At 34.7% G+C, this 27,138-nt stretch overlaps 2 protein-coding genes across 4 annotated transcripts in view; one reads left to right on the forward strand and one right to left on the reverse strand.

Moving 5' to 3' along the window:
- Positions 1-364: 364 nt before the first annotated feature.
- LOC123711164 (growth/differentiation factor 8-like) lies at positions 365-6,912 on the forward strand. Its single transcript, XM_045663611.1, has 3 exons — positions 365-507; positions 3,118-3,530; positions 5,754-6,912. The coding sequence occupies exons 1-3, from the start codon at positions 492-494 to the stop codon at positions 6,135-6,137; spliced, it is 813 nt and encodes a 270-aa protein (XP_045519567.1). The 5' UTR covers positions 365-491; the 3' UTR covers positions 6,138-6,912.
- Positions 6,913-8,178: 1,266 nt separating this feature from the next.
- The window catches only part of LOC123710567 (latrophilin Cirl), a 264,592-nt gene continuing 245,632 nt past the window's right edge, over positions 8,179-27,138 (reverse strand). Inside the window, exons 4-24 of one of the 3 annotated variants that reach the window (XM_045662544.1) lie at positions 25,459-25,565; positions 24,228-24,436; positions 22,975-23,122; positions 22,397-22,519; positions 21,859-22,000; positions 21,026-21,186; positions 20,312-20,419; positions 19,892-20,022; positions 19,176-19,335; positions 18,536-18,703; positions 18,170-18,292; positions 17,644-17,825; positions 16,830-16,957; positions 16,119-16,344; positions 15,434-15,599; positions 14,618-14,832; positions 13,490-13,587; positions 13,219-13,387; positions 12,647-12,850; positions 11,342-11,635; positions 8,179-9,987 (exon numbers count right to left, since the gene is read on the reverse strand). In XM_045662544.1, coding sequence (XP_045518500.1) covers positions 9,157-9,987; positions 11,342-11,635; positions 12,647-12,850; positions 13,219-13,387; positions 13,490-13,587; positions 14,618-14,832; positions 15,434-15,599; positions 16,119-16,344; positions 16,830-16,957; positions 17,644-17,825; positions 18,170-18,292; positions 18,536-18,703; positions 19,176-19,335; positions 19,892-20,022; positions 20,312-20,419; positions 21,026-21,186; positions 21,859-22,000; positions 22,397-22,519; positions 22,975-23,122; positions 24,228-24,436; positions 25,459-25,565 — 4,093 coding nt within the window. In that variant the 3' untranslated portion in view covers positions 8,179-9,156. Of the gene's footprint in view, positions 9,988-11,341; positions 11,636-12,056; positions 12,421-12,646; positions 12,851-13,218; positions 13,388-13,489; positions 13,588-14,617; positions 14,833-15,433; positions 15,600-16,118; positions 16,345-16,829; positions 16,958-17,643; positions 17,826-18,169; positions 18,293-18,535; positions 18,704-19,175; positions 19,336-19,891; positions 20,023-20,311; positions 20,420-21,025; positions 21,187-21,858; positions 22,001-22,396; positions 22,520-22,974; positions 23,123-24,227; positions 24,437-25,458; positions 25,566-27,138 lie in introns of all 3 variants that reach the window. The other 2 variants (XM_045662546.1, XM_045662545.1) reach the window with 2 other exon arrangements.

The raw sequence follows: 27,138 nt of genomic DNA on the forward strand, positions 1-27,138 counted from the left end.
TTAAAATAAATAAAAAAATGTTTCATCAAATCTAAATATTGTAATATAATATAAAAAGAACGACTGTATACTGATTATCATCTGTGCGAAGCAGGGGCTTGTCACTAGTTATCAACATAAATGAGATTTAAATAGGATTTAATTACGTCCACGATAAGAATATTATCGAAATTACAAATGTCCCTTGTCAAGACGCTTAATAAAAATAATTAACGTTCTTATCAAACAAAAATGAGTAGGTACATGCATTGAGAGTTCGCCAATTGAATATAAGACTTACACAGTGGTTTTAAAGTTTATTATTTATTGCAATTTGATTAGTGAGTACATGATTGAATCTCCTTGTTAGCCCACGCGATTTACTTCACTATGGGCTTTGGGCTCATCTCTTGAACATATCAGTGCGATACTGGCCGTTACGGGGCGTGCGCGTTTCAAAAATTCAAAAATGGAAGTCGGAAAGCGAAATCTTTGGTGCAGTGTTAATCGTGATGGTTTGGTTGGAGGGTAATTGGAAAGTTTGAATTTAATACAAATCTATATATTTTAGGTTATTTCAAATACATTTTTACTGAGAAGGTATAATGAGTCAAAAATTGTCAAATTTAGTGTGGATGGATTTTTATCCAGTATAATAATATATGTTACTTCATAAATTACAAAAAAAGCACTATTATACTATTACTATAGCACATAATTTAAGTGGTATAATATAATTAATGTTATATTAAATAATTTGTAAAACACAATTCAATCGCCTGTTAGTTAAGTATAGCAATAAACGTATTTTTTAAATTTTTGCGTGGAGATGACAAAAGTTTTCATTAAAGAAAATATTTTTATTTTTTTACCGTACAATTTCAGTGGTCCGTACTTTAAATTTTACGAAAAAAGTGTGTAGGTTGTGTCTTTTAATCCCGGGGAACAACGGATTTTATACAATTAACACTTTGAAAGGTGAAAGAAAACTTGGAAACCGTATGACCCAAACATGACATATGTCAGGATGTGATTTTTATTTTATTTATTTTCTCCCATATAATTCATGATATTAATATCCCATGATCACCTACTTGTCTATAAAAAGAAAATCTACAGAGAATTCTGAGGCCAATAACCATATAGGGTTGTATTGTCCCCTGAATATTTTAATCAATAGACATGAGAGTTTTGGGTTGTAATTAACCCTGATCAACATATGCTATGGCCACCTATGATATTATCAGGGGAGTTGAAGAAATGTGTTTAATAAAGGCCGTGGCTGTGTTTAATACAATAAAATAATTGTTTTACTAAGACCGTATCACCTGGGGTTAAACTCCATTTAGGGTCGCCGCTGTATTACTAAATATTAATAACTTACCTAAAACGATTCGAACAGGGCAGGCAACCTGATGATACTCTTGGTCAGAATACAAAAATGCCTAAAGAATACATCTTTAACTTCGTTTCGATAATGATTTTTGTATGTACGTCATTGTACATGGTATCACAATCTTAAAAGCGTATCGTTATATCCCGGAAATATATCATGTGCGAATATTTGAGAATTTCAACGGGTTGTCAACTATTTTCATGTGCTATTTTTGATGGCCGCATTCTTTGAAAGTTTCTTATTTTTTGAACAAAATTGATCTCGAACATTGCAGGTTCGAGTGCAAAGAACAAATGGTTTTCATTTATGTAATATATCATCACAAGTAGGTACAAGTTTCACTAATAATTAAACCAATAAATGTATTTTTTGCAACATATCATAATTTAATACAAATCCATTTTCCTTAATAGAAAGAGAACTTAAGATAATATAATGCAATAATATTGAATTAGTTATATGGGGTTTAAAACTTTCATGCTTTAAGAAATGTTTCTTTCTTTATAAGAAATAAACTCTGAGTTATTAGCACCATTAGTTTTATGACACTTACAATATACACACCATACGAAGCTAAAATGTACATAAATCCACTTATTATATATATCATCAAATTGTCTAGTATATACTGTACATACATACAGTACCATTATAACAAGCTAGCATACTCTGCAAACTCTCATATATGATATGGAATGGCTTAACTTAGATATTCATATATTGTGCCTAAATTTGACTTGTTAACATTTACCTTGATACACGCAAAATGAATAAGAAAACTGCAAGACTATTAATTGTCTAACACAAGCCAGGCTTAGCCGACACATACCAACAAACAGAGCTTAATTCTAAATAATCGACGATAGATATGTATACAAAATGCCAATCAGTGGTATGTTCTTAATAAATTGTTTTGGGTGGGTGTTCGGCCTTCTGTGGATGAACGAACTCGATATTTTTAACTTTTACACCTGCTTTGCGAATTTGAGAACGCTTATGATTTATTATTACGTTAAAATCGTAAATCAAAAGTATTATTAGCTGTATCGATTAGAGATTGTGTTGTTTTTTGCGAAGTGTTTAAGGTTCTTCGATGCCATGGATATATTCAGTAGTACTAAAAGCTTTATGGTTCTTGACTTCAGAGAGAGACTAGAGACTTCAGATTTCAGATCTTTGTATGTAGATTATCACCCTTATGTATCTGCCACACGTTGATTTGATAGTCTTCTAAAAGTCGCGATGTTTTCTATCGCCGTATGTCATGATTGAAATTAACTTAATTTTGTTATTTATGGGTGGATTAAACAACGATTTTTTTTACTTTTATAATTAGAAGGTTTAACAACTACTAATATAATTATTTTTTGTTTCAGATAACACTCCAGACTTAAAGGCCCCATCTTTAATATTAAATAATATTGATTTTAAAATTACACAAATCAATTTAATTTGTAATGCTCGTAAAATAATTTTGATAAGTTATGTATGGTTGGTTGTAGTTTAAAGAGTGGCGGCTTTTTACTCTACATACCTTCGAGTGAATGTGAAAATGGAAGGATTTTGCGGCATTATGAGTTAAGCTAAATTACTACATGTAGACTTGGCTCTATCACTGCTCGACATTCGCAAATAATTTATCAACGTACTAAAATTTATACTATTTTATATAGCTTTACTCTTTAACTCTCTCTATTTATCTAGATAATAACTTCATTTTCTAAAAATCTTTTGTATTTCAGACCTGCGGCGCCACAACCACTTCAAAGGTCTGAAAGTGATTAACTTCAGGTTTACGGATAAAGTTCTCGAAAACGAAGTAGACGAAGCATTTCTTTACATCCACATTCAAGAGCTGGAACGACAGAACATCACAATAACAGACGACCACTTTCACATCAACTATCAGGTCAATAGGATCACGAGAAATAGCCAAGGCAGCAAAGCCTCAGTGCCCTACTCCGATAGCTCAAGTAAACTGTCCGGAAAGGAGCTCCAAGACGGAACATGGGTAAGAGCGAACGTGACGAACATGGTAGCGGAGTTCTTCAGACTCCCACGGGAGACATTAGGAATAGTTGTGAGAGTACAAGACTCGAAGAATAGATTAAACTTGGTTGTACCGCATCCCAGCTCGGAGTCGAATAACGCAGTGGTGAGTCATAATTGCTTTAAGATAAACGGTATCAATGTGTTTTTATAGTCTATAAATAAATTGATATTTATGGCTATCGCAACAATTTCTGATTTTGTTCTGGTAACTCTGTTAGCGTTTTTCGATTTGGGGTCAATTCGTGTCAAGTGTCAATAAGGAACAATTATCTAATAATGATTTGCCCTGTTTCACAGAGGTCCAAATATTTGAGTCTAATCGACGCGTATTGTTTTTTGTCTAAGCTGTTTTTTCATAGATTCTAAAGTCATACATAAAATCGGTTTCAGGATACAGTCAAAGCATAGCGTCAGTGTTACAGCGTTAAAACGGTATCTCAAAGAGCATATTTATTACCAACAAGCTAGTTACTTTTATATATGTTGGTAGATGTTCTTCTCTTCGATTAACTTTTTATGTATACTTTTTCCCATATGCACTAAAAGCAAAAAAAATATTTCTTGTTTGAAACTTTATTATAAAAATAACCAAGGTAGCTTATTAAAATTACGTAAATTGTTATTGAATCAAATATCTCAAGTAGTAATAATTTTATAGTATCAGTTGCTAAGGAAGAAATTGCGCATTGCACCAAATATAATCAGGAAGTATTGCAAACCTTGCTTAGTAATATGATAATGATTTACCAAATTCAGTGATAACATAATTATCAAATTTGTAAGTGGGTCATATAGTTTTGTAAATCTAAAGAGGAATAACATCTGGTTTCAAGATGTGTTTTAATTCATATTTGTATTGTAACGGTCATTGTCGCACATTCTACGCCATTAATCTGTATTTAAGTCGTTTATTTTTAAAGCTGTTCTGATATCGAATATTTCAGGTTAATCTGTTTGAATTTATTTTGAATTTTTTTTAAGTGGCTGGTCCCTGTGGCTGTGTACCTTTAATGATGGCAGCATTTCCTCGCTGTATTGCGATCTGTATGCTTTGAGCGAAGATGCTTTTGTTTAATATTCAAAGTTCCACCAAAATTTTTATTTAAAGTTTTATAATTTTCAAACTCAAGAATAGTAAAATATTTGTTTTTTTTTAAGTTAAAATTATTAGTGATATTATCACTCAAAGAAGAAAACATTAGATAAAGTAATCTTTATATACCTAGTCCAGTCATAAGTTATGTTACAAATGTATACCTACATATTTATTAAAGTCTCAGCAAAAAATAAAACAATATTCTATTTGAAATGGCCACCTTTGGCTTTGATACAGGTCTTTAATCTGTTTGGCCACGAATCTATGGATTTACGCACTGTTTCCAACGGAAATTTCGTTACTGCTCCAAAGAGACTCAATGTCGCCGTGTCGTTTAGAGCAGGCCATGTCCTCTAAAACTGACCACAGTTTGAAGTCTAAAGGTTGAGGTTTGGGCTAGATGAGGGCCAGTCATTAGCTCTTATAAAGTCCGAAACGTTATTTAAGTCAGGCTTGGGTAGTTCGTGCTGGAAAGTCCTCGGTTTATTTTATAAAGTATTTTGCTGAGAGGTTTCACTACATGATCCAAGACTGGATCTTGATACACTTTGGCTGAAGTTTTCACTCCTTATTCACATAAATGTAGTGTATGTAGTTCTGACTCCTTGATAAGACACGCCCCACCATAACCATCTCTGACGCAGGATGATGACCACGTTGTACCTTTCCAACCACTTGAACAGCTTCTTTTTAACTGTGAGCGTACACTTTATGTGTGAAATGAAACTAAATATGTGAAATAGCGCAAAATTGATAGAAGTTTTTAAAATAATATATGTGTTCCAAATTCAAAATAATTAAAAAGATGAAAAAAAAAGTTTTTATGTAACATTATTTATGGCCAGACTAATTATAATACAAAGTCGGGTTTGTTAAGACACTTATAACTTGAGAACGGACGGATTTTTACGGTTTTTGATTGGTTGTATCAGAAAAGTTTCCAAAAAATTAAATCCGTGAGCCAAATTCTAATTGTTAAACATCTTATGTTCATGCCCTTAAATTAACGAACGTATTTAAATAACAGTTTCGCTTTGACATGGTATAATATGTACAACATTCGGAAAATGGCGTATTTAAGATTTTAAAACCGTTGAATAATGTGAGTAATGAAAAAGACTTGACATATATTGGTTGTCAAATATTTGGGCGTACATAAAACTAAGGAATATATATTAAGTGATTGTTTTTGCAGAAATTCACTGTAGTAAAAAATAATTTCTGTTCCAGATGCCCTACATAGAACTAACTCTAAGAGATAATTCGCACAAGAGAACGCGACGGATGATCGGAATGGACTGCACAGAGAACTCCAAAGAGGTCCGTTGCTGTCGGTACCCTCTGTCTGTCAACTTCGAGGAGTTCGGTTGGGATTGGATCATTGCGCCTAAGCAATACGACGCGAACTATTGCAGTGGAGAGTGCCCCTACAGTTTCTTGCAAAAGTACCCCCACACGCATTTGGTGCACCTGGTCGCGCCCCAGGGTAGTGGCGGCCCCTGCTGTGCTCCACGGCGGATGAGCAGTATCTCAATGCTGTATTTCGATCACGATTTAAATATAATATATGGGACGATTCCCGGCATGGTGGTAGAGAGTTGTGGATGCTCATAGTAAGGCTAATTTATTGGTGTGAACCGATGAGACTGGGAACTCTTTGTGATGTGTGTTGTGTGTATTTTGTAACCCCGATTTTCTCGTGTGCTTTCTTTTCGATCAATGTAGTAAAATTGTTTTGAATGAATTGTAAATAAGCCAGCTTCACTTTACTCCGCTTGAATGTTCGACTTATCTCAAAACTGCATTTACAATTTTAGATTAAGTAAGTAGAAAAATTGAAATTCAGGCGCAAACAGTAAAAATAGGCGTAGTGCCAAGAATGTAACGAATAACAATGACCATTGTTTTTTTATAGAAAACATTTGCTCTGTTAAGTGACCGACGCTTATTACCTTCTTGAATTGTGGAAACGTTTGTGCCTTTAGGTCCGTACATCAAAATTTAATTTTAAGTAGCTAGGTAGTCTATGTAATTGATGTATTTCTTTTGTCGTTTGGATCTCGTTCAAAATTATTTCTCTTTAGGCTTAGCGGGTGGTGCTTAAATGTATTTTCATTAATTATATGTGTACCTACCCTGTGTGAAACGTATTACTTTCGTGATGAATTGATTTTATGTATTAGGACTAAGAATTTTTGGGCGAAAATTTCAAAATTAGATCTCATTTTGGGACAGAAAGGAAAATGTGTCCTTTTAGATGTATGTTTGGATCAAAAAATCTTTATACAAAATTTAGGGTGTAGGGAACCAACATCTCGGAAACATTTTCGAATAAATTAATCTACAGTGTCGTGTTATAAGTTTTTTAAATAAAATTTTCAATTCATTTTAAATATGTATTTTTATTCGCATTACTATCGTAATTGAATGCTCATATGGAGAAGGCAAACATTTTTTATATTATACTTCTTTGCATGACAATATAAAAATTGAACATAATTAAATTAAAGGAGGGCCTACTAGCCTTATCGCTTTCGGTCGATCTTTCAGCCAACCACTCTGAGAAAAAATGTATTAAATGATACAATGTAAGAAGTACAAACATTGTATTGAAAGAAAATACACGACGTATGTTAGTTATAATGGCACCATGATACCTATTGTAAATGTAAAAAAGAACAGAGATTTAAGATCTCTAATGTTTTTTTAAGCCCTTTAAATCCAGATATTAGTGACCTTACACACGCGCCTCTGTATTATCTACTGCGGTATAAGCGATTCCATTCTACACACAGAAGTTAAACACATTTACCGCGGATATATTTTACGTCAACATGTTAATCTTTGTCAAACTCATCTTACTGACATTTCAACAGGCCTTTCGGCCGGTCAGTGAGTGGAGTCGAAGATAGCTTTATATTTGCAACAATAATCATTCACAGTTGTGACTGGCAACACTTTTGTTTAAGAGTTCAGTAATTTTATTAGTGTTTATCAATTCACAATTATTATTTCGCTTTGAATTGAATCCCAAGATCAACCCAATACTATTTAGCGCCATCTGTTTATCGGAAATGGTTTTAAAAGTTCAGTAATTAGTGTTTATCAATTCTCAATTATTATTTCGCTTTGAATTGAACCCCAAGATCAACCCAATACTATTTAGCGCCATCTGTTTATCGGAAATGGTTTTAAAAGTTCAGTAATTAGTGTTTATCAATTCTCAATTATTATTTCGCTTTGAATTGAATCCCAAGATCAACCCAATACTATTTAGCGCCATCTGTTTATCGGAAATAGTACCTATAACGTCATAATGTTCATGACAGTTTAGTTCAGATGTCCATAGACAGTATTGCGAGATAATCTTTGTTTTGGATGAGTTGAAATTATTACTACTTGATAAATACTTGCGTTTAAACACATAATAATAGTTTTTAATATAAATAAAAGAACATTCTTTGAATAAATTATCTCCTAATGTTATTTTAGTTTTTATACGAAATCTGTGAAACTTCTACAACCAATAAAATTTATATTCTGCGTCATCTTTTGAACTGACAGTTTGATAAAATTTGTCGGTATTATTTGATTTGGTAATTCTAAGGAGTAAAATAAACAAATATATCAATTGCGTGGTCGTCCTTAAAGAACAGCCACTCTTTATTATATAAACTTTAAATTATGTACACATTCTGTTCGTCCTACATTAATATAACGTTATTAAAATACAATCAAAACAAAATAACAGAAATACACAAGACACTGTACAATTACGGGAGAAATAGACTAGTAATATCCAAATACAAAATATAAAACCTTCCTTGATATTTTTCTTATTTCCCCCTTTTGGAAAGTCAATGTTGGCTAAATTTATAAATTATTGTTCAAAGTGAATCAGCCAAACATTCACTCAACACTCCAGTCTAAATATATTGCTTACGATCCAAAATATACAAGAAATTAATTAATACACAGGTTATTGTATTCGTGCCTAAAACAATTCCTTAATTATATTAAAATTAACAGTTATCCATGGCGTTAAAAGAATTCTACAATAGGTAGATGTTTAAATCCTAATCTAAGGTAAGAGTGCACAACATTAGTGGTGTCAGTCTAAGTAGGTCGGATGGATTATTTTTGGAAACGATAAAAAGCTGCCGAAACGAACGAACACACAAAATATAACGTATGGCAGTGACGGAACGTCCGTAAAACCTAATCTAAAGCATATAAATGAACATCACAGATTTTCATACCTACTATAAGAAATGCAGATATTTATCAAATGCCATGATTCGAACCGATACAGTAGAAGTAGTAAGGTCACACCGGAGTCACGTCTAGTCTAGGTATGTACAAGTCTCTAATAAACCTCAAAGTATAAAATAAAAGTGGTTCGCAACAGAGTTGAGCCTTCGCTTAAATAGGATCACAGTGGAAAAGTGATTTTAGTTTACGTCTATATCTATAAATACAAAGTCCGCGGTATGGCAAGTATCTACGGGAACTATCACTCGTGGCTAAACTACTCATAGTCTCATAGAAAAATCATTCGCTATATCTGTACACTTCACTCCGAGTCACTAACACTCAAAAATAGAAACAGGATTCGAGGATTCATAGGAAAAATTTAAAAACTGGGCTGAGATACAGTCCTGGGGTTGCCGCTCTGGGGGTACGCGTCGTAAGAGTGGGGCGGCTCCAAGTGGCACACCACGTTGTTCTCCCCGTTCAGGACCGCAGCCAGCGCCCTCATGTTCTCCTGCGGCTGGTGGTACTGATGCATCAGCTTTCCGCTTTCGTACGCGTGCCTCGGATCGTAGGCCCTCTCCAGGGTGTCCCATTTGCCATACTTGTAGTGCTCCTGCTCGTGATGGTGCCTCTCGCCGGGGCTGTACGAGATGAGCGGCCGATGGTCCCCAAAAAACTTAGATCCGGAGGATCCGTGGTGTCCCGGGTTCTGTCTGCAGTCGGGGACAGAGTTGTCGTCCGACATATCGGACATCATTGTCTCGTTACGTTCGATCTCCTCGTAAACTGGATCGTCCTGAATGACGCGGAACTCCTCAGAACCGCGTCGGTATATTCGTCCTTGTTGGGAGGCGATTTCCGAATAGGTGTGATTGACGTTTTGGCTTCCGTGGTGGTGGTGATGCTTGCGACGATTCTCGTCCTTGTAGTGTTTTCTGAAGATCATCTCTTGGCTGCCGGGTGAGTGTTGGGACATAAACACGTGGGGGTTCCGAAAATCGTGGTTGTAGCTTCGCGTAGTTTGATATCCTTGGGGATAATGAAGGGGGGACTCTTCGTCCTTGACGGCATGTCGGGGGGATCCAGGGGGCATCGTAACGTCACATTCGACATAGGGGCTGTGAATGTGATTCTGTTGAAGTTGCCGAGAGAGCGTGTCATGATGAGGTAACGTTGAAGAGTTTCCCGGATGGTGTTTAGAAGAAGTGTTCTGCAAATATAACGATAAATTTAATATGATTAAAATAAATTATAATACATACTGTATATTACATACAGTACGCATTATGTACGCTATAAAATGTTCTCGTATCAGTATATATGACATCTATTGTTATAACTAATAATATACAGTTATCAGTATTATAGATAATGTTAAAACTCATGACGGACTCATTAAATATTAGCGTCTTTCTCAAACTTTCGATTTATTTCTGGGTGATGGAGACAGCTCAATTAATTGAAAAACATTACATTTGTATTTCACTGTGTTCCGCACTTACTGAAGAACATGCTGGTAAAATTTTGATTAGCTAGGTAAGTAAAGCGATACTTTGTTGCCGTCTAGAGATTAATTATTACTGTGTATAAACAAAAGCTTTTTACTAAAACTGTGTGAAAAAACCAGAATCTTATATAACATTTTAATTAGGGATGCATCCGGGATGATACTTTGGGTTTACCGGGTTTTATTCAGTTTGTTGTCTCTCACCCCCATTGTCCCCGCGTATTCCATTTCGCTAGGCACTTCAGTTGGCTTTTAACTGCTATCGCGCGTAGTATTTTTTCGTAACCAAATTAAATAAATTAACCAAAAATCTGATCAATGTTAATTTTAATTATTAACAGTTATTTTAATTTATTTATTACTCGATAAACCAAACTTGATATATTTTACCTTAATTTAATTTAAATTCAATAAGCCTTATTATCAGTATCGAAGATAATCCTATAAAAGTATCGGCATCGCCAAAAGGCGTATCGATGCATCCCTAATTTTAATACAACATTGAATGAATACTCAAATAAACATATCACAAATGAATGGTGATTATAACAGAGGTACTTTAACCACATTCACGTTTTACATGTGAATCTAAATTAAAATTAAAGATTGAATTCGGTTATAAACATTAACAATTTAGTAGAACTTAAGTAATGAGATATCTTATTCCAGTACATTTACAATCATATGGTAGACTAGTTGTACATACGAACGCATCGTGTTGTTACTAAGATATAATGGTTTGTGATAGTTGGTAGCTGAAGGAGGTGGGATGGGCTATTTACATGTGCCGAGTGAAGTCATGCAACCACGCTAAGTTAGCTCATGCAAATACTTGAGTAAGATCTCGTTATTTCCCCCACCAATAGAAATATCCTGGAAATTACATATGTATATATAAGGTAAACGTAACATTACAACGAGCACGTCATTATGAAATGCCCATTTGGGATATCCTTTTTGAATAGAAACTATTCAACACTCCAAAAGTGAAATCTGGATGTTCGAGATCTTACCAAGGCGAATCATCTCACTCTACGAGTGCTAGGCCCTCCCTCACCTTCCAAACATTGCCTCCCGCATTCGCCATTAAAGCCCAGTCGTTCGTGCCAGTGGACGCCACCATTTTGTTCGAATAACAAGATGGCGAACGGGAACGAAGGTTCTGGTAATCGTTGGGAACTTCGATATTATTTCTGTAGCTATGCATCGACGCTATACTCTGAGAGTGGGACGAGCTATGAGGTATATTTTGAGGCGTTGGAGTCCTAGCGTTTCTTATATCGTCGCCCGGGACGTATATTGGCGCGGTCGGACGTATATTCCATCTTGAATCCGGTTGCAAGTTGTAACTCTGTTTTATATTTAGAAATACATAAATACATACTTATTACATATATGCTATGACTACTTATCGTGTAAGGTTTGAGAGGAGCGTACGTTTAGTGAAGAAGGACCATACGCAATGTTTAGAGATAGGATTCTTTCGATTTAGAAATCGGATCAGGCGATGCGAGATCGACCACCACACCACTGAAATGTTAGACCCTTAGTCGTTAGTATTCAGAAAAGCGTTAGTTTGTTAGTGACATGAAAGATAATAAAATTAAACTTACCGTGGTCTGCGCCTAGAAGTGTTAGTTACTCAGCGGAACACATTATTAACGAAACACAAATTGAGCTGTCTTAGGCCATTAGTTTTCAGCCGATAAGCCGGAGTGGTGTAAGGGTGGTTCTTTAGAAAAATCCTATCTCTTTGAACAGTGCGTACGAACCTTGTTGGACGTTTTGTCTGTACCCCGGCGGGTATCGGGCGCTGCCGGCGTGGATCGGGCCTCGCAGGTGGGACATCGGGGCGGGGGGCTCTCTTTCGGGAATGTTGTGAGCGAAATTGGACGCCGTGGCGTTGAGAGTGGGGCCGAAATTACTCGAAGGACCAAAATTCTGGTTCTCTTGAGAGTTCCTACGGTTTCTATGGGAATGGTAGCTGTGGGCGGCCGCGGCGGCTGCCAGAGACGCAACGGAGGCGTTGTTTATGACATTGTTGTTGTTGTGATTGTTGTTATTGACGACAACGTTAAGGTTGTTGATGACGAGATTATTTGTGGTGGACGCCGAAACGGAAGTGCTCGCTGTGCTCTGTTGTGGAGATGATTGTGTTTGAGTAGATTAGTACATGTATTCTTTCGATGTAATATAACTTTGACCTTATGACATAATCCATTGAACTCTGATTGTTTTAAAGTCGCCCAAATAATAAAAATCATTACACAAAAATACAATCCCACATTTCCCGCAAATGAATACATACCAATGCATTTTTAATTAAATATAATCAAATCAATGAAAACTGTGAAATCCTTACCGTAACATCCCTAGGATCTACGACGTCTTCACTATCAGGGGCAGTGCTCTGATGATATCGTCTGCTCTTAACGGAACCCTGTCTTGTCTCGACGTGGTTTGATGAAGATGCAGTGGGAGCGTTATGGGCCAGAGGCTGAGTAAAGTGAAGGCAGCAAGATAACCACGGGTGACGTCGAACGAGGCGACCGCACTCCTTTTGGAACTGAAAATTTACGGTATGCTATTGTGGCGCGAGATTAATAAGAGATAAAAATTCACAGGTATTTATCAGAAAATATTTTAACAATTTTAAACTGTGTGAAAAAAAGTAATTGTATCAGGGGGTTTAGTCAAGATGACTTAACAGTAGTGTATGTAGAAAGTCGAAAACTGAATTGAAATGAAAATGAATATGAAAATGACAGTTCGTGTCGACAAAGTTTCAAACAAATTTACTTTTCGACTTTCTACATACACTACTGTTAAGGCATCTTGTCTAAACCCCCTGATCCGATTACGTTAAAATATTACTTCAGAGTAATAGAGTGGCTATTTATACAAGAACAACTATAATAGTATTTTATAACTTACGATTTCATTCTGCAAGCAATGGAAGATGAATATGAAAAGTCCTTGTAGTGAATTGAGTATTGTAAAAGCGTACGCTACGCCCACAGTCTGCTCATTGATGTACAGTAGACCGAACGTCCAGGTCAAGCCCAGCAGAAAAGCTAGCACTACTGAACTATTCAGCCACACTCTGAAATTAAAATAATTATAATTAGAGAAAGTCAACTAAAACGAGTTGAAAATCTAATTGCACGTACAATGAAATTAGTTAAAAGCGTACTTTCAAACTGACCTTATTTTATACAACTTTGAATTTTCTTTAGCTTTGATTGAGACTGTAGAATGATGACACATCATGTAAATGACCATGCTGAGACAGATCCAGTTTGCCTAGAAAGTAAAATTTAATATTTAGTTATTTATTTTCTATAATTTTTTAAACCTTAACTTAATTAACGTTAAGATTATTTCTCATTGAGAATATTCTAACATTCACTTACATGAGAAGAACTCTTAATACACAATATACTATATAAGCTTACAAACTTTAACTAAAATATAACTTATAACTAAAAAATAGAAAAAGTATATCAGTAAGCAAGGAACATAATAATAAAATTCATGACAGAAATACAAAAATGGTTGTGACAAAATTGATCTAACAGTAGTCCCACACTAGATTACAATTATTCTGTGGTGAATGTTTAACATAATTTTAAAAAAGTAATCTTAGTCGTGTTAGACCTTAAGTATGCGTGAATGTATGAGTGTGTGAAGTCAAAGTCAAAATCATTTATTCACATAGGTAACACCATGTACACTTATGAATGTCAAACAAGAAATATATATGACATCCTTCTAATTTTATATTTACTGCCAACTGTTCTCAACTTAAGGACGTAGAAGTTAGAACGGAAGAGAAGAACTGGCATTAAACTCTCCGCCACTCATTTTAATAGCCAAGTTTTTTTTGTTTTACACAATGTTTGTAAGGTTCAGCTGTAACCAGTACTTCAATGGGTGTGTGCGTAAAAGACATCCTGTAGTTGAGACTGTGGCTCAGAGTTGTTATTGTTATAAGCGTGCGCAGTGTCTGTGTAAGTTTTTTGAACCGGAGATTGATGTCAAAATATGTAGTAGTAGAATCTATGCAGAATCAAAATTCAAATCGGCTAGAATAATTTTCAAGCGTTTTGTGAGATTTAAAACAGAGGACTTAGATAGAAACACATATCTTTTTTGTTTTAAATTAATATTAGATTTCCGGCAACTCATTTGCGAGCCTTCTGCCAATGTAAGTGTCCATGGGCGGCGGTATCACTTAACATCAGGTGAGCCTCCTGCCCGTTTGCCTCCTTTTACTTTAAAAAACAACAGTATTAAGTGTTAACAATTATTATATGCCATAAATACTACTTACAGCAAGCACCAAAGCGACTGGTCCAACGAAGCTAAAAATAAAGTATCTGTCCGTGGACAACCAGCAGTGTGTGGATGTGCCATATCCAGGTGGGTATGCGGCGACCGAAGCCAGTACAACGAGAGCGGGTACCAAATACCCGCCTACGCAGTACCATCGAGCACGTGCTCGCTCTGGCTCGAATACTTCTACCAGCATCGCGTATAGGTGGAAACCTAAATGAAAATATGTTTTTATATTAATTTATAAACTTATATAATATATATATATATAGTACATCATTTGGCGTAAAATTAAAGCACTGATTGTAACATTTGTAAATGTTTGATTTACCTAAAAACAGTGAGTAAGCGCCCAAAATCTCTCAAGCCAAAAGGATGATAAATACGGATAAACTCGTACAAAGCTATTTATACCATCTCGATATAAGGTTAAAAATAATTAATAATATTTTTAAATCCGTGCTTAAAGTTGAATCAGAATAATAATAATAGAAATTATACTTTAGAAGTAATTATTTACTTTAGAATTAGATGTTATACTTCTTTGGCGTAACAAGATAAAAATCTTTTTATCTTTCGCCTTGTTCTACGTTTGTAGAAAAAACGACACTAACAATAGAAAAAAGCTATTTAATACATTGAAAGTATCACGCAATAACTAGTTAAATAAAGTTTATTTAAATATCACGAAATAAAATGTTGACTAAAGCTAACTTAAGAGTGTCGAGTTTTTTTACATTTACTCTCATATTTTTTCCCTAACTAAGTATAACTTCAAAATGTTTGTTAATTCCTTATATAATAATTAACGTACCTTCAAGGAACATCCAGGCAAAAGCAGCTAAGAAGAAATAGTGCAGCAACCCCGCGATAACACCGCAAAGAATTCTATCCTGCGTTTGATCTATTCCGCACATGAATACCACTTCAGCGATCAACAAACATATACACAGGTTCTTGTGTATTAGTACACGATCCGACTGGAACAAAAACATTAAGAAAACCAGCAATTATATATCTATGGGTCTCACTACTGTATGAAGAAATATTTGAATTTCTAGTACAATGTTTCATTGTTAATGTCCCAACAATGTTAACTAAAGATTGTGTGGCGCATGTAACAGCTGAAGATTTTATAAATGTAGTCATGAGTTACTTAAGCAATTCATTTGGAACTAATTTCCCGTCCATATCCGGTCTCTTCTTTATCTTCCTTTAAATCTGTACAAGCATTACCTGTCCACATCGTATACCTAACATTCGTATCTGAAATTATCGTGATTCATGTGCACTTTTTCTCTTGGTGTATCCTTTTTTGAGTTCTTTCACTGTTAACATGTTTTGATTGTTTTGATTTGTTCAGTTAGTTATGTCTAGTAATTTTATTTCTTATGTAGTTTTGCACTTCTTGATTACCTTATCTAATTTATTAATTTTTCTAAGTAAATATGTTTATATTTTATTCTTTATGGATAATTTAAAATATAAATAACAAATACCTTCATATTCCTAAAACACTGGAAAACAACGATGGCCGCCAACAAAGCGACAGCTGATATCGCACAACCAATCAGCGTCAAGAGACGTAAGGCCATCACATGTTTTGCGCCAATCGAAACACCATGTACGTCCATGAGTATGGCGAAGTTGGTAAGATGCGAACAAGCACACCCTGTATGTGTTAAGTTCGACCATTCCACTTCGCAGCCTTCTGGTGACCAGCCACTAAAACACAGGTCATTATTTATATATAGCAACGTATACCATGAGCCAGAACCAGTCTGTTGTACAGATTCCCAAATCGAAGACGTTGTGCCTACTGAACGCTGTCTACGACACTATCGACAAACTTATATGTTCGGAGAGCGAACTCATAGTAACGATATTGTTTATATTATGTGTTTAATATTATATACTTTATTATATTTTTTCTCGAGATTATCGTATTAGCATTATCTGTAAGGATAATGTATATATTTCTGTAAATAAATAAATTATTAACATCAATCGATTTCGTCATCGTAAATAATTATGATTCTTAATCAATCAAGTCGATTTTTTAAACTCTCAATTAAAAGATTTAATGAATACAAAACACTCTTACATTCTGTTAAATTTAAATAATTTATGCTTTACTATCACGTGCATACCGTGTATTGTCTCTATACTAGTAAGTATTTAAGTGTCTATACAATAATCAATTAACTCACTGCAAAGTATAGTCCCAGAAGACGCAAGCGGGGTTCGTGACGTTTTCAGTCTTCAAGTGTTTCATCGTAAGTCGGACCATTTGAGACAGCTGAATGTGACGTCCGTTGCCCAAACTGGCTGATATCACCTGGAATTGGTAAAAAAGTAACTTAATGTTAGTAATTGAGACTGACAAAGGTGACAATTTTCGAAATTATTTTCTTGGTTTTGTTGTATCATTCGTTGTTGTTTGTTGATTGAAATCAGAATAATATTATTTATTTAAGAATGACAAGATGGACGAAACTGTTTAGTCTATGGCAATGTCACTGACGTAAACATGTCTTAGACCAACACTGATAAAAATAAATCCAACCATTTATCTAGATGCAAAATTATTAATGACAAAAAAAATGTTTTTTCACAAAACAAATAGGATGAGGTTTCAATAGTATTGTCTTTTGTTAACATAGCTTTTACACATTGAAAGAAAACACTTCTTTTACCGGATTGAAGCTATGTATTATTATATAACTTTTAATTATTGTACATAAAATTTAAATGTATAATTATGTAAAATAATTATAAGTTTATAATAATACATAGCTTCAATCCGGTAAAAGAAGTGTTTTATTTCAGAGGTTTCAATGTATGACGCAGAAGGCAACGGGAACTACTGAGCTATATTATCTTGTAGTTAACAATGAAATCGAAAAGAACGCAGCAATTGAAGCTGTTGACAGCTAACCTTTAGCAATAATGGGACATCTGAAGATGACAATCATAATTGTAAGACACATTTAATTTACAATCAAAAAATAATATTACACTTACTTTCGAATTTAGTACCCGCGTAACATTTTTCTTCTCCTTCTCAGAGTTGATGCTGACTGACGAAGACGGGTCGGAAGTGTATGCAGCGAATTGTGGGGACTTTCCAAAAGTAGGGGGCAGTATTTCTTCTAGACGGTCGAATGCAAAGAATACAATGCGCACGAGGTCGACTTGGTGGTTTTCTGAAAGGAGGATTTTAATCGTAAGTTTTTAACGTAACGTCTAGTGCACGTAAGTCTTCAGTGCAAAACAGCGGCAAGTGGATAATAAGAGTACACAAGACAGAGTGTCTGCCCCTTAATAAAGTCTGTTAGTTACGTTTAACACTTTCTTATATTAAGTACCATTTTAATTAGTTTTAATAGATCGCAATGTTAAATGAGGTCTTTGGGCAGAGACTGTCTTTGTGCAGGTGTGCTGCTTGACATAATCAATACACGCCAAAGGATTTGGCAAATATATCAACTATTTACGAATAGAATTTTATCTTGCAGCTGGCATATAAATAGTACCATAATGAACCTACCCAGCAAAGCAGCTTTAGGTATGGTGATGGTGTCCTCAGAGGCCTTCCACTGTTCCTGAGCGATAGTTGATGGGAATGTCTCATCTTCAACATTCTTCACTTCCAACACTCGCACTGAGAGACCTGAAAAAAGGTTATTAAAGAAAAGTTTAATTTTACTATATAACAAATCAGGCACTTGATACATTCTTCATTAACACAAATGATTGTCAGGAAGTTCTAATAGAATAGTTCAGAAAACTTAATGTATATATTTATGGGTACCCATTAATATACTACTCAGAGCTTCTTCTGATTGGTAGAATGAGTGGTTTACTAAATCTTAAATAATGCGATTTTATTAAAAATACCAAATGTTCTACGTACATATATTCTTAACAATCTGTAATATAGTTTTCTCCTTGGTAACAGCATCGGCTAACAAAAATGCGTTTTCTTCGAGTTGAGTAAGCAATGCACTAGCAACTCTATTCTGCGCATCCATGCTGAGATCGGTCCATGAAGCCCGTTGGCTTTCTTCTAGAAGATTTGAACCTGAGAAAGAACGACAATAACCAGGTCAACAATACAACTTTATTGGTAAATTAATTTAACCTTCACAAGCATTATTGTTATTACATCGTTATTTTAGTAAATCTCTAAAATTACTCAACTCTGCATAAGGGAGCTATCAAGTATTACGTCACGCAATTTTTGGAGATTCTTGGCCCTCCCCCATGAAACGCACCGTAACGTTTTCTGTATCCAATAGTAAAACGTTTCGTGACCACCCCCAGTGACTCTTTATACCCCCCCCCCCCCCCCCCAAATAAATTCCTTACGTAATACTTGAACGCAGGGAGCGTTCTCTAAATCTAGATTTATATTTTTTCGATTCAGATTCGTAGATAATTTTAATGAACAACGTTAGTAAAAAAAAGGAAAGGTGCACAGATATATACAAAGACACAAAAATTATATTTGTAAATGCTATTTTATGCGTTTGGACATTAGTCTCATCAATTACCTGTTTTAATAACACCCAGCAACATATCAGTGACCAATGCTTCTTTCTGCCTCGCATCGGAAAATGTCTGCACATTCTGGGACATTCGTTGAGCCAGTTTTTTCATGATGCTTGTGGTGGTCATCATGTCACCGCCGTACAGCGTTTTTGAGGAAGTCACCTGAATCATCAAGAATAAATCGTAAGATTGTTGGTGAAGAAATTGTGATTTCCTTTTCGCCTGTATTTAAAATAAATATCTTGTTAAACGTATACGAATCTTTTAAGACGGGCGCATATAGATGGGCCCCAAATTATTTTCCAGTTTTTTTTTCAGTTCCAGAAAATCGAGTTTTTCAATCAATAATGTGTTGTGGAACCAAGTAGATTGTTTTAGTATTTAATAAACATATAAAACATTTCCAAAGAATGTTCAATCAAATGTTTACTAGTCGGAGTTTAAAACATTTTTTTCTGAAGTCTCTGCTGTGGAGGTGCCGGGGCAGTAGCCCCAGTTGCCCTGCCCTTCATCCGGCCCTCGACAGCATTCAGTTTCTTATTTCAGAGGCCAAGACACTATTTGGGTCGCAGAGCCATCGGAGTGAGTGAGCGTGAGGATGTGATAGTTTTTTTATATTTAAAGTTCATAATGTATGATTGAGAAATAGTAATTAGTAATACAATTAAATCAGTAAACTTTGAATTTATTTCTCGCAGTCATATAAATAGTGCATTACCTGCGCGAGATCATTGCTGATGCTAAGGAGTGATTCTCCTTCCCGAACCCTCGCTTCTAAGCTATTAAGCCACACCGACCGACACTCGCTTAAATCTGGTGACGCACCATGCCATTCTGGCATTGTATCTGCTGTAAGTTAAGAAAATGTTATGTTTTAGAGGTATCAGATGTTGATAATACTTGTTTTATCGTGGTGGCATTATGAAAAATATGACCTAGTGGATTGGATGTTTCATAGAAAGTTTTTCAGTTTCTTGGACCTTGTCAATTTCACGACACTAGTCTTTATGACAGCTTAGAAATGTTTTCTGGCTTTACAATAACAATACTAATGTATATTGTATATTTTTCTTTAAACATTTTGGATGAATGGGACTTTAAAAAAATAACTTATCCGGTTTATTTGCGTTACACTTACAGTATACATAGTCACCATTCGACGGATTGTCTTTGGAAGCCTGTGCATCAGGTAAGGACACGCTGCCGCGGTAATCTATCAGATGCTCCGGGGTATCACCGCCACGACCTGAAGTTTAAAAAATAAAATAAATCAATCAATAGCGATAAACAATAGCTACAACCTTTTTAGGTCTTGGCGTCAGATTTCTGTATCTATTTCACGATCATTTGTTAAACTAATAGGTGATCAGCCTTCTGTACCTGATGCACGCCATCGACTTTTTGGGTCTAAGGCAAGCCGGTTTCCTCACGAAGTTTTCGTTCACCGTTCGAGCTAATGTTAAATGCGCACATAGAAAGAAAGTCCATTGGTGCACTGCCGGGGATCGAACCTACTACCTCAGGACTGAGAGTCGCATGCTGAAGCCACTAGGCCAATACTGCTCTACGACTTGAAGATTAATCACACTTATTCGTCTCCATATAATACTTTGTAGTAGTATTTTTTTTAATTTTCTCCTACTTATACTACAATATTTTTGTTCATCTATATATTTATAACCTGGTATTGATTTAACAAATTCATTTAATCTAAGGAACGCCATATTAATAATTTTAAATACAATTAATTGTATAATTTGTTGGGTTCTTGAATACAATTTTTTACATTTGATAAAGCTAGTGTTCATATTGATATTGAAATCCAGAAACTAAACTTTAAAGAAATTATTACCTTTAAGCAAAGCTTCAGAACCAAGTCGCCTGATCAATTGCAGCTGCCTCTCAGTGGGCTGGTCTAGACCTAAGTCGTGGTAGTTCTCCCCAGACTGCAACCCAGAACTCCTTCGTCTTGGACGTTCTTCTTCTACATGTTGGTGGGCTGTTAATGTACACCTGGAAGTATATAGAGTATTAATTGCTGGACCAAGTAATATAACAAGCCCCCAAAATACTTGTGTAGTACCCAGTAGGGCGACGCAAGTGTAGTAACGCAATATTAAAAGTAAGTGGAATTTTGACCCATTTGAAACTTAACGGAAATTCAAGTAATGCATAATCTTTCATTGCAGCATCAATAATTGGATTTGTTCGGTATTTCATTAAGATCGTCTGCTGTAATTCTTACGACTTATGACTGATGAGTATTGTTTTAAAGTGTATACACAAAAGGTTCTTAAATACTTGTACGTTACGATAAATCATCTAAACAATTACAATCTTCAACAATAAGATTTGTCAAATCTAACAAAACGAAAGTACAAAAAACATTAATACAATTGTGGAGGAAGAAATGTGTATAGATCCTACAACCCAAGGGAATAATCTTCAACCAGTCTAACCACTGACTAGAGGCCGGAATAACTTTGCTGCGTTATCGCAACGATTTGTAAGCACATATTGTAGGTGTCGCTAGTAGACGTAGTAAACCCATTTAAAAACGAATTGAACTTATAATAAATTAAATATAGATTCAGCAGTACAAGAGCCGTATAGGTAAATCATTCATACAGATACTATGTTTTTATTTTTCTTCAAATTAAATTAATAAAGATATAGAGTACATACTTCCACCTAGCCAACCCAGTGGCGCCACCTGGACAGGGTTGAACAGCATAAGTGCCAGCCAGAGTCCAGTTCCAATGCAAGCCGCGTGCTGTAACTTGAGGACAATACGACCTGCGTCCCAGAGCTGGTGTCGCACTTGTAGCTGAAATATTACAATGGAATTAAGATATGATTTGGAACGTATTAACTCAAAAACTATATGAACATGTATGTGTCGCTGGCCACGATTGATGATAAGCATACGAAAGTTATGTAATATTATTGCTCTTGTATTCAATACAATATTTACAATACTCTGAACCTACTTAGTAATAAAAATAATTAAATATGTATAAAAAAGTTGTGGCAGTGTTCCTTTGATGCTGGCATTAAGTCTTACTTATTATTAAGTCATACTTATTCGTTGAGCGTAGAAAACACCAGCTCTGGAGTCACCAGTACCATCTACCAGGCACCCACTTACATCATTAATTAGGGCCTGTGCGTATGTAGTATGTTAGTTTAATTAATTCGTGTCTATTTTCGCAAGGTAACTTACAAAAGACTTTATCGTAATCATCTTCATTAGGTCGATTTTCTTTCGGTGGACTGTGTAGTGATGGAGTTGCTTCAGCATCCTCGTCTTTTGGCACCCATTGTGGAATGTCATCTGTCACTGCCACTGTAATCATAAGTAATAAAATTAGTATAATTTTTGAGAAGAGATTGGTCAATATTTTTTGGCTGTTTGATTGTATGTCATTGTTAAATCTATAGTTACGATATTTGTAAATACGTGGACACCATGTATCTCAGAATAATTTAATAAGTTGTTAAGCTCCTGGTATGGTATGAAAAAGTATTTTAAAAGTAAGTATGGAGTTTCTTGCCCATTCTTTTCCATATAACACTACCTTTTAGAAGTAATTATTAATTAATATTTTTAACTTGTGATTTTGACTTTCAAAAGTTTGTCATAGGCGTAATTGAAATAAATGATATGACATAAACTTGTTATCGTGTTGTCAACATATGAATTAAGTAATTTAACACTGAATACCAGATACCATGATTGTTTAATTTACGTACATACAACGAAGAATAAAATATATAAGAATATCATATAAACATCTTTACCGTGTTCTTCTTCCCTATCCTTGGGATTTACAATCTTGGGTGTCTCTTGTGGTTTTGGCATCTCTTCCTTTATGACTGGTACATTATCTAATGGAACCTGAGGTAGTTCCTTCTCCGATGAAGAGTCTTGTTGCCTTGGTGTTGTTTTCTGAAATATTAAGTGATTTTTTTAACTCTTTTAATAAATAAATTAGCATTTAGTTCATACAATTTAACAAAATACGTGTTTGCTTGTTGTGGGATTTTATTACGTTAGTAAATATTTAGTATTTGTATGAGTTAACGCAGTCTTCACGGTAAATAATTTTTACAGATTCGACATATATGTAGGTGTCAAACTTTGTATGGTTATTCAACAATGCGATTAAAATAGGAACAGGATGGACTCTTCATATTGTGACGTCACATATTATAAGTAACAACTTTTTGAAGTTATACTTTTTTTGGCGCGTTAGGGAAAAATGATGAGTAAATTTTTACAATGCGCACGCACACCATCACAAAAACTAACACCTTTAGGGTGTTAGTTTTTAGCTAACTTCAAACTAGAAAAAACTAGTCAACATTTAGTTTTTATTGTTACTGTCATTTTTGCTACAAACGTAGAATATTTTTTTGTTAAAGATTTTTATCTTGTTACGCCAAAGAAGTATAACTTCTAACGCGTGTACATAATTATTACACACACTTTTTTTAATATATTTAAGTACCTAAACCTCTTTCCAAATTATAAAAATAAAGAATTCTACAACGTCGTTACGGAAACTTTTAGAAGTGTTATTTTCAAGTGACATTTGACAGATAGAGGTCATTGACATTGCTATACTTATTTCAATTGTATTCTATATCTTCTATATACAACATTAAGCCCTAGTTCTATTTTTCATTGTTATATTATATTTCAGTCATGTTTGTGTATAATTATTTTATTTATGAAACTGTATGTACACTTAGTTGCTAGGAATACAGTCAATACAATTAAATAACGAAGGTAACGAGCGGCCTTATAGCTTTCGACATCTTCCAGGCAACTACAGTAAGGAAAAAATCAAATAAATTAATGAAAAGTAAATAAAAGTGAGCACAAGTGTAAAACTACATAAAATATACAATTACTTAGACAAAGAATTGACGAAACAAATATAACATATGTACACTACGAAAGGGCCACATGAAAAAGGAAAAGTATTTTTCTTCTTTTTTGTTTCCAAATAAATAAACTTTTAGGCTCTTTTTAAGATTTGGCATCATACCTTTGTCCCAATATTTCCTAATTGTATTTCAGGTGGTAATGTAATATGAGGTCTGAAAGTCGGTGGTGTGATTACAGTGGGTTTCTTCTTCTCTTGTTGGGTTAGAACTGGGTTCTTGAGGATCGGGGGTGCGGTGGATCTCCATACTGTTGGCTGTGACGTGATAAGCCAAGGTGGTGACGGGCGGCTGGTGGTACTTGTTGTTGATGCTGAAATTTATATAGAAGATTTTTGAACTTTGATTTTGGTCAATATACCCTGTATGTTGTTCTAAACAATGTCGTCGTAAACGCTTTTGCCTGTATTTTAAATAAGATACAATTTTTTGTTAGTTTTATTTATATAATTCTCGTGTCACAATGTTCGTTCCCATACTCCTCCGAAACGGCTTGACCGATACTTATGATTTTTTTAAATGCATATTCAGTAAGTCTGAGAATCGGCTACTATCTATATTTCAAACACCTAAGTGATAAGGGTTACCCCCCCGATTTTTTTTTTAAAAATTTTTCATGCTACAGCATATATGATACACCTCTTTACGATCAACCCCTATTTTTATTATAGTAGATAGGTTATTTGAACTAAAAAAATGTTTCCTGGAAATAATATACATAGCAAAACGACGTTTGCCGGGTCAGCTAGTAGTTATATAAAAATCATAGCTGTTTTGTATTTGTTCCACGGGGTTGTCCCTAGTGGGGGGACTTCTGCTAGCTACCATATAATTGTGTTTTTAATACATACATTAAATAAATACAGGGAAATATTCTTATATTAAATACTATGTTCTTTTTTATAGAACAAGGGGTAGACTAATCTGATGTTAAGTGATACCGCCCATGGACACTCTATGTCAGAGGGCTCGAAATGCGTTGCCGGCATTTTAAGAATTGGTTCTTGAAGGACCTGAATTGGTTCGGAAATACATCAGTGAGTAGATGGTTCCATATAGTGGCGGTACGCTTAAAAAACCCTCAGTTGTGTAAAAACGACGTGTTTCTGTCTCGACGTCCGATGACGAAACTCACCAGCATGTATTAATTCGAACAACTCCTCTGAAAACTCTCCATGGTAAACGCGGTAGAAGATGCTGAGACTCCACATCTCTATATCTATTCACAGATAAGAGAAATCGCAACCATTTGACAGTAAGGCATTTAAAATCATGTCCTACCCGTTGGACTTCTAGTCTATAAAAATGTTATAATAACAGTATTAAAAAATATACCTGGTACGCATTGATAGTGAGCCTCTAAGTACTTCAATGTGTTCGGACAAGGATCACCGAACATATTAGTGCTGGCCAGTATGCTACAGTTTTGATGCATACTACATCTGAAAATATTAATAACTTAATTAGTTTCTGTAAGGGGATAAATTAGTGGCGTGGATTGAAATAAGTGAAAAAAATGTGTGCATGTACTAGTGTACACACGTAAAAAGTGAAAGTTCTTGATGACTTATTTTTTGAAAAATGATCTACTATATGCAACTTTACAGAAATTTGTTAAATAAAGATAATTAGATAAAGTTTAACAAAAGGATTTTATTATCATAGACATAAATACAAATAATACAATTATTTCATTTTACCTTCTTACTGCTAAGATTATTAGAGAATTTCATTAATTGTAATAGAATTATTACTATCATTGTTAAACGACATGCTATCCCTACGCCGCTGGAGAAAGTACTCTTCGAATTGCGGTAGGGACAAGAAAAAGATGGCACGTAACGGAAAAATGTGACGGTAAATTTATTTCCAACGCCGATAAAGAACTTCAATAAGATACCAATTCGAACTCAATATTGATAGTTAATACAGGACAACGTTGTCAGTAGTTTGCCAACAAATATCCAAATTCTAAACAGTTTAGCTGTCGGCTTTATAATTATTTGTTTCAAACCACAACCACAGCTAATATTTTATATAAGTTATTTGTACGCTCATTTAATCTTTATTAATATTACAAACGTCGAAAACAATTGCTACCTAATTATAATCAGTTCACTTTATGGTTTACGATTAATACTAATTAATTCAACATTATGGTCGTTTTCATTGTTTTCGTACACGACGCGTTTTGAGCGAAAGTTAAAACGTTCATTGTGTTGAACAAAGGGAATTCTATTCGTTGACCAATGACAGTTAAACACAACGCGCCAGTATCTACTCAATGTCCAGACTTTTTAATTAATGCTAATCTTGGAACTACTATCCATCAGATAGAGATGGAGCAAGCTAACCCAGGACGGAATGGACTAAAATAGGAGGGAGCATATGTTTAAAACTGACAGACTTAACATTTATTACTAACGAAACACACACAAAATAATAATAAAAAATCAAAGGTGTTTCTCTTCTGACAGTGGTTGCCTGGAAGAGATCGCTCGAAAGCGATAAGGCCGCCAGTTGCCATCCTTTTAATTTATTTATGTTTACTTTTATATTATAATGCAACGAAGTATTAATAAAAAATAAATGAAAAGGAATAATAACAAAAAAAAAATAGAAGGAAAAAAAGGAATAAGAAGCAAAGGAATAAGGAGCAGACGTGTTCCACAGCATTGGGCATTCTGCCAGACCACAACAGTTACAAAAAAAACTAGTCGCTAAAAAAGTTATCATTTGTTTTTCTTACCAATTATTTATTTAATTTAGGACCCAACAAGGTACCGAAAGTATTATTGTTTCGCCAATTTAATGAAAATAAAATTACCTTGAAAAATATTAGTACAATTTTTTTCAAATGGCAACAATTTTGTATCATTATTGATTGTCGTTGATGGCATCTATCAGAGTGTCGTCTTGTTTCAATTTCGACTAATTCTTGGATATTGTAGGTTAAAATTCCAAAAACAAAAGCAAGTTAAGGCCCTATCCTGCACGAATTGCTGTATCAGTGTC

The sequence above is a fragment of the Pieris brassicae genome, chromosome 6, assembly GCF_905147105.1.
Source record: "Pieris brassicae chromosome 6, ilPieBrab1.1, whole genome shotgun sequence".
NCBI classification, from domain to species: domain Eukaryota; kingdom Metazoa; phylum Arthropoda; class Insecta; order Lepidoptera; family Pieridae; genus Pieris; species Pieris brassicae.